At 34.8% G+C, this 12502-nt stretch overlaps 1 protein-coding gene across 1 annotated transcript in view; it reads left to right on the top strand.

Moving 5' to 3' along the window:
* Positions 1-305: 305 nt before the first annotated feature.
* The window catches only part of LOC113230059 (mutS protein homolog 5-like), a 20261-nt gene continuing 8064 nt past the window's right edge, over positions 306-12502 (top strand). Inside the window, exons 1-12 of the mRNA XM_026463786.1 lie at positions 306-421; positions 1404-1476; positions 5358-5426; positions 6094-6295; positions 6914-7142; positions 7660-7830; positions 8567-8705; positions 9538-9639; positions 10349-10445; positions 10943-11133; positions 11331-11376; positions 12019-12157. Of these exons, the coding sequence (XP_026319571.1) occupies positions 306-421; positions 1404-1476; positions 5358-5426; positions 6094-6295; positions 6914-7142; positions 7660-7830; positions 8567-8705; positions 9538-9639; positions 10349-10445; positions 10943-11133; positions 11331-11376; positions 12019-12157 (1574 nt within the window). The remainder of the gene's footprint in view (positions 422-1403; positions 1477-5357; positions 5427-6093; positions 6296-6913; positions 7143-7659; positions 7831-8566; positions 8706-9537; positions 9640-10348; positions 10446-10942; positions 11134-11330; positions 11377-12018; positions 12158-12502) is intronic.

Genomic DNA, 12502 nt, shown 5'->3' with positions numbered 1-12502 from the left:
AAATATTACTAACAACTAACGCTGTTTTAGGCCAATTTTGAAAAAAGAACATTATTATTATATCCTTTTTAATTGAATAATGAATCTGAAATTAAAAAATATTTTGCAACAATTTCTGTTTTATTTGCGAGTAACGTGTTAAAGATGTGAGCGAATATCTGGTACTTTTGTAAATTTTTGGCGGCAATTAAAAAACACAATGAAAAAAGTTCATCGGCGTGGGAAGACATTTTGTTGTTTTTCTACTAAATATTCGGTAATAATCATCATAAAAAGACGCTAAAAATATTGAAAAACTGTTTAAAATGGATGAAAGCACACCGGATGATCCTTCTAGAAGTGTAATACAAGCTACAACAAGAGCTCGCGAATCCGATAGCACAAGAACTCAGAACCATTTCGTCATTGCAAAATGCCGCAGGTTTGTACAACATACGTAATGTGGTTTTATAAGAATAGTAGTATAGTAGCCTATCTCAAAAAGAACTATTCGTGAGAAAAGATGGTTTTTGGTGCGAATCAAGCGCGCAAAGCTGAATCATTATGATTTTCTATTAAGCTCGGAATTATATACACAATAAAGTTTCTCACATTCCAAATACAACCAATGAATGAAAAAAATATTTTTAATACAGTTCCTCAAAACGTGGTATTTTTCGCACTACAAATCGTGCGGAAAGTTGGATTTCTCGCACTAGTGCTTTTTACTTTTCCAGTTTTTTTTTAATTTACTGTTGTTTTAAGTCTTAAACATAGAACTAAAGAAATTGTATATTTATTTCATATTTATGTGCTTTGTGACGTAAGTCATTCGTCATTAAAACTTATATTTATTTACAAATACTATATAATGAACGTATCGAGTGGAGGTCCACAGTCTCTGCCTACCCCTGAATGGGTGACAGGCGAGATTTTTATGTATATATTTATTTGTTCTATGTATTACAGATAAACTGTATCTCACTACCGTGCACGGATTCCTAAAGAAGTTTAAACAAAAGTACCAGGACTTCATAATAAGAAAAGTGGTTACAGACCGATATTACAGAAAATAAACAAAAACAGCACGTTAGAACTAGATTTCCATAGACTTTTAAATAATGGTTGCAGTGGTTCTATTTCATTATTTTAATTTACTAGCAGAAAATGAGTTTTTTTTAAATAATGTTTTATTTTACTTTCAATGTAGTTTTTTCGCAAATGTATTAAAAAACGTCGTTTGATACACGCGCGGATTTGCATTTTCACTTGTCTCGCGTCTAGACCCTCGCCTCTGGCTCGAGACTCGTGAATAATGACTAACTTTCCGCACTTGTATCAAAAATAACTATTTTGTACGGATAAATTTTTTTTCTAAGAAATACGTCATTGAAAATTTCGGACACAAGTCTTTTTTTTTGTAGGAATAGAGATGCTGCAGTAACATCGAACTCAAATGAAAACCAGGAAACTAGCGAGGATTTTGATGTAGAAGAGGTACGACTTATAACGTTTCTATGTGTAATGTCTTTTCATTCTTTCACTTACAGCAAATTTCATCAATGACAAAGAACTGACACCAATGAAATACTAAATAATAAATTAATAAATAAATTCGAATAAATCCGAATTGTTGTTCCGGGTTGCGTAAATTTAAAACTTGGACTTCAGCATTTTTATATACTCTCCTGTTTAAACATAAAAACTTCATCGTTTAATTAACATAAAAACTTCATAGTTTAACTTCGACGCGTAATTTCGATCGTGGAGTCTTTAAACCTCTTTCCTGAAAAGCCGTATTGACCTTCTAGTATGTCCTACCGCCTCACAAGCAGAAGGGGTGGATTCGAATCCGAGCTTGCACCTCTGAGTTTTTCATGTGCGAATTTAATTTAAAATTCACGGTGAGCTTTTCGAGGAATGAAAACATGGTGAGAAAACACAATGCACACAAATCTGCAAAGCAATTTAATAATGTGTGCCCGATCAATCAATCCAGTTACAGCTACACGCCTGTCCATAACGGTAGCAGTGCCACTCAGAGCTTTAGATTCCAAAGGCCGGAGTGGCACTGCTACTCCGCCTGTCACCCTGAGACATAAGTTGACAACTCTCATGTGCATGCCATTTGAAAGAAAGAAATATTTATTCCGTAAAGAAACAACACAACACACATACATTTAACAATTATGAAACATAATTATACGAAATAGAAAAGGGAAAAAACATAACAATTACAATAATACACACAAATAACAATTTGATAATAATTGTGGATAATTTCACCAGCAGTCTTACCTTTCAAGACCGGAACGCAGTAATGCTCACGATACCGCTTGGCGGCAGAAATTGAACCCTTTCGCAAGGAGCTCTACTACTTCTAGGGGTCAAACTACAGGCACTTGGAACTTGTCAACTTTGTGCCTTAGGGCGACGTTTGAAGTGGCAGTGAACCTCGGATAGTTGCTATTGCACTGCAACTGTTATGGATAGGCATGTCGCTTAACACCAGGCGGACGACTTGTTCGTCCCGTCTCTTGGTATCATAAATAAATCCTTACTCTTGAAGTGAAACGGTTAAATAAAAGTTTTTAAACAAGTTACTAACTAGTGCAGTTTATGGTGTTTAACCGTGTTGAAATTATATTTTATTTCTAAGAGTCCCTTCGAGACCGTGGACGTCGCAAAACGTCCAAATGGTATGGTATGTTCGTTTAATTCTTAGACTCTTTTTCTTTTACCATCCTCTAAGGTTTAATTGTATATTAGAATAGTAATTTTTATTTTGTTTTTTTTTTTTTAAATTTATTGACTGCGTTCTTTGTATTTTCCTGTAATCTCTTTTTGGCTTGCTAAGCACTGTATATTGTTTCATGTAGGTGGAAATTCGTAAATGGCATTGGATTACTCATATTTAAATTTACTATAATTGTATTATTTGTCCGTGAATTTTCCTAAAATGTATAAATAAATAAATAAATAAACAAAACATCGAAGTAAGTTAAAATATATATATAATATACACGATTAATACCCGACAAGTCAAATGTATTAAAATCGTGAATGTTTAAATCAAGAGACGGACGGTGTTAACGGCAATATGTCCGCCCATTTTTATTCCACCTATAATAAATGAAACACGTAATTTTATAAAGTAGGCCCCTCATAGCGTGAAGGGTAAGTCCCTCGGCTCTTAAGTCCATTATCATAATGGAATTTTATTAGGCTAACTGGTGTAAAACACAATTTAACTAATTTAATAACTACCCGTAAACATGGAAGGTTGCCATGCATCTACTGCCGAATAATTAATAATAATAATGATATTCCAGACAATCACACCCCAATTACTTAATCTCAAATTACGGAATTCCTTGTATATGTAGGGTCGGTGTCCTCAACTTAGGTCTCCACTATTTGTACTAAGTGCTACACAAATAGTGGATACCTAAGTGAGGGCACCGACTGTACCAGAGCCGTAAACAGAGTACTCGGCTTCACTCAAAGCGTAAGAAGATGTTTTCACACATCTTACAAAAAGCTGAGTGGAGATCATTTTAGTAACATTTTTAGAGTCGATAGTACCTCAGCTCGAATTCAATTTATTACAAACGAAATTAAAACCATTTCAAACATGTGTAATGTAAATGTATACTACACATGTTCTATTTAGTTCAGTTGATATGTAAAAAAAAACATTGTTATTTGTAAAAGTGCATATTGAATAAAACGGCTTTCTAGTGAAATTTCGAGGTAATTTGTGTTCTTTTTTTCTACCGTGAAAATTTTGAGGAATCGTGTTTATACACCTGGTACTTATCAGAGTATATCCTCAATTTTACTATATATTTTTTTTAAAAGCATTTGAGGTGGTATCGACTCTAAAATATAACTCTTTTATTTTGTGTTTTGTCCTAAGATTATTTTTTATTATCATCCTGTTATATATATTTTGTCATAAGATTACCAAATAAACTATTTTTCATTCTTCTTCATAGTAACAGAATTAAATTTTGGGCCACAACTCAGAACACCCTGACTAGAACTAATTTAGAAAAATTGGTTTCCCAGATTGGTCCTACCGTGGACCTCATCCAGCAAACTTTTAGACCACAGAAAACCAATTAATTAGAGGCTACAATATATTAACAACGAGTGAATAACGCTTACAACAGTTTCGATTTACATGACGGAAAATAAGATGTTTCGATTTGCCATGTTATTGTATTTTTTTTTATTATTTAATTGGTGACACTTATTCACGACTAATTTAATTCATTGCAAATACAGTCAAGAAGACAATGCATTATTTATATAATTGTAAATTGCACATTTTTATTATTTTTAGAGGTGAAAATACTTTAGTAGAGTACCTATTTCCATTTCTTGATCAGCACGGATCTAATCTTAATAAAACAATCTACTTTTCAACAAATGAAAGTAAAAACTTCATAATTAGATAAAAAATATTTATAGTAAAGTCTCGTAAATTTACATTCGTTGTTATGGTATGGTTGTGACGGGCTGGTATAGGCAACTAGACATGTAGGCATCTATTTTCATTCGTACCACCTGAGGTCCTCCAAAAAACTGCATCCTCCTGAGTTTGCTGAAGATTTCGGGGAACAACCTTGGCTCTTCAAGGTATCTCGCCCTGTATTTAGCCACGCTGCACCAATGTAATTAGGATATAATTATTGTGATATACATTAATTGAAAAGGGCCTTGACCTGCTAAAGCGACAGTTAACAGTAGGCAGCTCTTGCATTTTGAGCTTAAGAAGTTCCAGTCTTTATACGAACTTAAATTTCTGTTGTAAATAAAAACTGGCAGCGTAAAGAATTTTTAAATGCACAACAAAACTGCAGAAACTCTAATAGATTACTAACATTTGCTGATTACATGCATAAGACTTAAACGGCATAACTACTTGGGTGTGCGCTCTCTCTTATTATTTTATGACTCCATCTATTAATTATTATTAAATTAGAATGACACAATTTAAATAACATGTTATCCAACATTGAAATTTAATTTACTACATTTAGTAGGTAGTTTCATACGGATTAGATCCATACAGACCACAAAATGGAAGAACTCTATTAGTTTAACCTCTCCAAATAACGAATCTGTGCAATTTCGTAATTATTTCTATAAATAATGCCTTTTCTTGTTGACTGTAGCTGCAAGTATTAAAATAGTCGTGAATAAATACGACCAATCAGAACCATACCAGTTAAAGTAATTAAAAAACATAGCAAATCGAAACTGCTTTTTCTCTAAAGCAAATGAAAACGAAAGAGTCGTTGCTAACTTCAGAAAGTAATTATTAAATGGAAATTTGAATAACAGACGAAGCTTTTTAAATTGTTTTTTAGAAAATTCTGGCAGTGAGTTCACGTTCCGGCAAATTAGGTGCTGCTGTTTATACTCTACAAACGGGGGAGGTGTGTACACTTATTATATTTATTCTATAACATTCTAGAATATTAGGTTAGTCAATCAATCAATAAAACACACAAAAATACAAGTTCTAATAACCGTAGGGCCATGTGAGCACGAACCTAAATAAGCAAACACAAAATATTAGGTATCTATTCCTAAATAAATGAAGTAATTATTATTAATTCCAACTACCCCCTTTCTCATCTTGATTTTGTTTATTCGGCCCATCATACACAGCAGCAGCTTATCCAGTATGTTCTTGATTAGACGAAAATTCCCTAAATAATCGTCCCTACGCACGCCACTGTCATACCAAGATTTTAATTTATAATAATGTTCACTCTACGATAAATTGAACTCTATGCCGCTTACGATAAGAACGATCCAAAATCCAACGCGTCAAGCTTGATATGCTCTTGACGCATGTAGAGTAGGTTAACATAAATTAAAGGATTCTTTAAAATAGTTCCTTGGTAGTTGAACAGTTTCCGTTCAGACTCAGTTTAAACAACTTTATAGGAATGGAAACTTTGCCAGTCTTTCAGATTTTAGTACTATCTTTGAATTAAAATTGAATTAAAAGTGTTCACTAAAGGAATTTAACATAAATTAAATCCGCGTCCAAAATGCAAATGCTAAACAAAAAAACACTACTAAATTATACAACAGCTATTTCTCCTAGACGAAATCGTAGACCGTCCTCCTGAATTCCAAATGTTCCTCACTCTGTTCCGGCAAGTATCTCCAGCGAAGATACTTCTGGAAGGCAAGCAAGGTACCTTCGCAAGTGTTACAAGGAAGACAGTATTTGAAACCGGCAACGATACCGAGGGACGATGCAGGCTCATCTTTTTGTCTTCCAAGGAATACAGTACGTGTTATTAAACTCTTAATATACGTAATAGTAAGGTCTTCCATATTTGAAATTACTTATAAAACTACATACTTACTAATCGGCGCAGGATCCGTATAACATGATGCTCTATAGTTTATCTAAGAAATTTATTCTCCAGGCTAGTGGTAGATGTTATTGTAATAAGCCTGTTGTATCCCAATGCTGGGCAAAGGGGCCTCCCGTCTTTTTCCATTGGTCCCAGGTTTGGGCTGCATCTGTCCGGCCCTTGGACAAGGTCTTCAGTTCAGTGGCTTTCACTCCGTAATTGTCTTACACCATAAGTCACTCGGCATGCGGCCGTGACCAACCCAGTCCTACTTCAACTTCAACTATATAGACTGATATTGAACAGAAAACATAGAGCATTGCAGTATTTGTTGCATGCCTGTACTCATTTACCCTTAGCTAATGCTCTTACCAAGCAACGTTACCTCTTACACTTAGTCATTCTTGGTAATTATTAGATAATAAATGTATTTATGTCTATATTCGGATTTATCTTCTTATTTCGATCTTGTTCCATAAATAACGTCAGCATTATCATCCATTGTATTCCTATTATTGTCTATTGAATGTGATACTTCTCCTAATAAGGTTTCGAAGCGTGCAAACGTCGCATATACTCCCTCTCTCTCCCACACGAGCCTCACCATTGCACGGAAGAAGAACGAATAGTTTTTCTCCGAACCGTCATAGACTTCAACCAGACTCAAACAGTACACGCTCTTGGAATGTTGCTCAAATACCTTGATCTGAATTGGACTAACTTGAATATGGAAATGCAGAGCAAACCACAGTTTTTGAGCTTAAGGAAGATTTCCTTGTGAGTATTATTGTTTACATAATTTTGTTTATAATAATAAGGTCGGTTCAATTCCCATTTTCTAATAAACGCTTAGTGCCCTTTCTTTGAGAACTTCTGTATGATTTGAACCGCTGTTGAAATAAAGTTTATCACGGTATATATCTGGCACGGTAAGCTAGAAGACGTCGGTTCGAATCCGGCCGGAGCGAAGGAATTTTTTCTGAGTGTTCGATCTTTGTATTAATAGTTATAACAAACTAGTGGAGTAATTTCACAAAAAATAATTGAATATCAATTCAATAAAAGTTTAAAGTTTATCATCTGTAAATACTTAAGAATTAGAGAAATTCAAAAGCAAAATACTTGTGTCCCAATCCTGTTCTTCTCATCAGTTGAGATGCCATCTTCAAAGATAACGAGTAAAGTGCTAGTATGAATACCGCACATAGAAATTCTTTCGTGCTACTTTAAACACTATGTAGTATCCCATACTTAATCTTCCACATTCCATAAATATCTTGTATTGCCATCTCAGGGTCGATATAGTGACAATAGACGAAGACACATACCGCGGTCTACAGATCTTTAGCTCGGTGTCGCATCCCAGTGGCTTTAAGAAGGGTGTTCAGGGCAGCAATAAGGAGGGACTCAGTCTTTTCCACATTTATAGCAAATGCTCGTCGAAGGTTGGACAGAGACGAATGCGGTGAGCTGACTTAAGGATAAAATCAAAATTTGTCAATTTAGGAAATGAAACTATTTTTCCGGATTTAAATCGCGTATATTTGTTTTTTTCAAACAAACCGACGTTTCGGGCCCTTTACAGGTACCATGGTCACGGTTGACTGAGGTGGTACAGTCTTCAACCAGTTATGTCTAATATTGATGCAAACCACCCTATTTTTTTCACTATAGTTACAATAGTTATTAATTAAATACCTTATTTTTAATTTTACAAAGAAAACGTTCCAATTTACGCTACATTAAGTTTTACAAATTATTTTTTTGAATGAATTTTTTTTAAATTAATATTAAATTGAACTTAATAAAAATTCATTAATTATTAAGTTGAATTTATTATTAATTTAAAAAAAAATAAAAAAAAATTTTTTTACTATAATTACTATGTTTTTTTTTAAATAGGGTGGTTTGCATCTATATTAGACATAACTGGTTGAAGACTGTACCACCTCAGTCAACCGTGACCATGGGACCTGTAAAGGGCCCGAAACGTTGGTTTGTTTGAAAAAACAAATATACGCGATTTAAATCCGGAAAAATAGTAATTTCATTTCCTATGTGTAACAATCGCGAAAACCTAAGAACTCGATACTTGTCAATTTGTCATTGACGGCATTGCATAGAGAATTGTTCGATCACATATTCGAGAACATATACGTTTTAGTCACAAAGTAGTACAATTTATTTTACAATGTGTTTAGAGTGCTAATGCAGCACCCAACGAGAGACATGACAACACTGCAGCAACGTCAAGACGTTGTGGCGTTCTTCATGAGGCCACAGAACGACTCAATCTTAAGGAATATTTGTTCTTCGCTACGTTTCATTAAGAATGTCAACGTAAGTACATTAAATACCAAAAATATTTTCATGCAAATAGTTCGACAGCGTCAAGTCATAAAAATTGAGCTGTCGAAACCATTTTCAGGGTATCCTGTCAAAAATCAAAGCGTTGTCAGCAAAAGCCTTTCAATGGAAGTCACTTTATAATGTAAGTAGTACTGACACTGTTTTAGTTCGACGTTTAGCGAGTCTAGACTAAATTATCGAGTCGTAGATCCTATTAGTGAAAACATACTACTGGAAGCAAGGTTTGTATTCCAAGGCTTAGAATAATAACGCATAGAAACCTAGCCCGCACACGCTAAGTCAGGCAAATTGAAGCACTCCCAAAGGGCCTACACGAGCGGGCGGGCCTTCAGTGCTCAAGGTCAACTTGCACCACGAACAGATCAAGAATTTTAGCTAAAAATGACGAAACGTGCGGTAAATGAGTGTAAAAATACGTCAGACAAACATAAAATAGATACTAACATCACATTCCACAAGGAAGCAACGCGTTTCAACTTGTATTTTTATATAAATATTCACTAAAACTGAAAATTAACCTACTACTAAAACTAACCTAAATGAATTTGATTTTTGCCTCACTTGTGACAGTTCGTTTGATATGAAACTATCATTCTATGCGTTATTATTCTAAGTTCCAAGGTATATTTACTTAACTATTTCAACCGTGACCATGGGACCTGTAAAGGGCCCGAAACGTCGGTTTGTTTGAAAAAACAAATATACGCGATTTAAATCCGGAAAAATAGTTTCATTTCCTATGTGTAACAATCGCGAAAACCTAAGAACTCGATAACTATTTCAAGTCATAATCCAATTTCAGACTTTGTACAACGCAGTGTTGATCTGCGAGATGTGTGAGGTAGCGAAGAACATCGAGTTCTTGGGACAACTTGCATCTTGCGACAACAACAAACTGTACGAGGTTAGCTTTTCCACCTCCGTACCACTGCCAAGACATACTTTTGTAAACGTGAATAAATTTAGCATTTTTCCAATAGGATTGTGTGTAACTAACGCCTCAATCTCATCTTTAGGTAAAAAAGTTGAAAGGAAGAATTTCACGCATAACATGTGTCTTAATTCTTACTAGTAAAGGGCAGGAAACAGAAATCTCACTAGAAAGTCTAGTAGACTGAAGCTGAATACGCCATCTTTACTCTCTTTCGCTTAAATCCTTTTCCTCCTTCTTAACACCTACAGCAAAAAATGGAACTGTGTTTCCCGAAAACTTCATTTTGGACCTATTCAAAGCTAAGAAGAACGCATCTTCATGACAATCAGTCACAATACATTGAACTATTATTTAAATAATTGGAAAGTTGAACAAACAGGATGAATTTCGTCCAATAAGTTCAACCTTTTGAAAAGTTGTACCTAGTTGAGCTTATTGGAATATTTGTGTCCGATTAGTTCAACTGGTTGAACTTATAGTTGAACTTAGTGGAATAGAGGCAAATGCGTACTACCGTCGCTTATAATTAAATGGGTTTTAGCCAGGAGTAGTTAAGTAAGAGGATACTAGTTATTATGGAAAAGAGAGAGAGAGAGTTCTGGAACGTATGTAAGAAAATATTTAGGATAATAATGTTAATTTGAAGCCAAATTGAAATATAGAAATTTTGAATAAACAGATGGCGTTGTACATGAATAGGATCATTGATTTCGATCAATCCAAAACTGAGAACAAATTCACGGTCAAAGCCGGAGTCGACCCAGAGCTTGATATGAGTAAGAATCGTCACGTTCTAGTATTCAGAATTTGTGCTCCTTCCAAAAGCTAATATGTGTTTACTTACTAAACTTAAGAAAGACGACTGATTCTCTGTGTTAATTACGAACATGTGGGAACCGCTTACGGAATAAAGCTGAAGGGATACATGTTGAAGAAGGTGTACAATACTTGGCAAATATGTAAACTCCCAAACCCGAATTAGGCCAATGGTTTATGCTTAAACCCTCTCATTAGAAGAGACTCGTGCATTATATCATGTACAATAACCATTGTTACTGATTAGGCTTTTTCAAGGTGTCAACAAATATGGATATTATTTGTGTAGATATCTATGTATCAGGTATTTGTGCCAATTCACATATAAAGGTATATACTACATGGAGATGCATTTTGGAATATAATGGTGTCCAAAAGTGCCCAAAGCGAATTGGTCCAAGGTGGCGGACAATGCCTTTAAATGAAATAGATATTAAAATAATACTTCAATTTTTAGAAAAACAAACAATGGCAAGCCTGCATGGCCTGATGTCTGAAACTGCCAAGATAGAACTACAAAGACTGCCAACTTTCATAGAGGAATGTACCATGCTGTACATGCCACATCTAGGTTATTTGCTTGGAGTAAAAGCCTGGGCCCAGGATCTGACAATGGAGCAGAAAGAGCTGCCTGATATGAAGTTCATGGTGAGGATATTTGGTTCATTGTATACAAAGATGTGGGTGTCGGCGACAAGAATAAGATTGTATAAATATATTTATTTTCACAAAGTAAATTTGTAACTGCAGGTATCAGAGCGTTTTTCAAGAAGATAACTTGGTACATTTAACATTTTGGTAACAGGATTATTTAAAATAAGCTTTTATGTCTTCTCTTATTTCAGTTTCAAAACAACGATTATATTCATTACAAAAGTAAAGGATGCGAGGGTAAGAAAAATTGTGATGTTATCTTTATCGAAATGAAAGTATTTTTTATTATGTTTATTTGTGTTTTTAATCAAACCAACCCTGGTTCCGCGATTTATTTGCCACCGGTTACTACTTCTAGACATAGGTAGCATTTTGGTGCTTAAATTCCCGAATGTTCCCTCATTCGTCGCGACCGATGTCGATGAAGAAACACTTATTTTGCTTCATCATCTTACACGCACGTCATCTCCTTGAGCACGCCACGTTCTCTGACGTACGGCTTCAATATCACCAGTGTCTGGGTCTTCATACAGTGACCGATTTCATATTAATTATATGGAATAGAATATTCACTACTAGGTTACACGTATCGAACGCAAGACACTGAAGTGTCCACGTTTGCGCGGCGGAGACTTGGATCCGAAAAAAGATTCATTTCCTTTGTATACCATTCGCAGGAATCTGAGAACTCCATATTGTCTTTATGGTTATTTTTGTCCCATTTGTCTCTACCTTAAATATTGCAACCTCAATAACAAAAGTGACGAAATTGAAAATCTAAGATTTTTGGATAAAATAACATTGTTTTATCAAATGGCACATGTCAACTTCCCATAAATGTTCCTTTATGAATTTTAACGGCGTGATATTTACCCATAGAACTGGACGTAATGATAGGCGACACGTACCCTGAGATAGTGGCACACGAAACCAGGATAATGATGCGATTAACAACTTTGATCTTGGATAATTTGCACACACTGTCTTCTATAATCGACAAATGCGCTGAACTCGATTGGTAAGTAAAAGAATAGTTGTATCAAATAGTATCTATTGGCAATAAATTAATTAGAATCAACATTGACTTACAATTATATGGACGTCGGGTCCGCGCTAAAAAGTGTCCGAATTTATAGGGCGTTAAAATCGTATACAGAGCGTCATTCACGCTTTAGTCTTCGTTTGTTCGACTGACAGCGAAGCAAGCAGAATTAGACAGTACTGCGATGACGTTACAATTTAAATTCAACGTTTTAGCTTTTTCATATTCCTTTACATGTCACTACGTTTAAATAGGTTGACTTGGGACATTTTTTTCGTGGTTTTTGTATTAGACCCGTCGTCCATTTATTTGTAAGTCAAT

Source organism: Hyposmocoma kahamanoa, unplaced genomic scaffold (genome assembly GCF_003589595.1).
Source record: "Hyposmocoma kahamanoa isolate Upper Pololo Valley unplaced genomic scaffold, ASM358959v1 63, whole genome shotgun sequence".
Taxonomy (NCBI): domain Eukaryota; kingdom Metazoa; phylum Arthropoda; class Insecta; order Lepidoptera; family Cosmopterigidae; genus Hyposmocoma; species Hyposmocoma kahamanoa.
The sequence above is the reverse complement of the archived record's forward strand: the minus strand, read 5'-3'. Positions and strand labels throughout refer to the sequence as shown.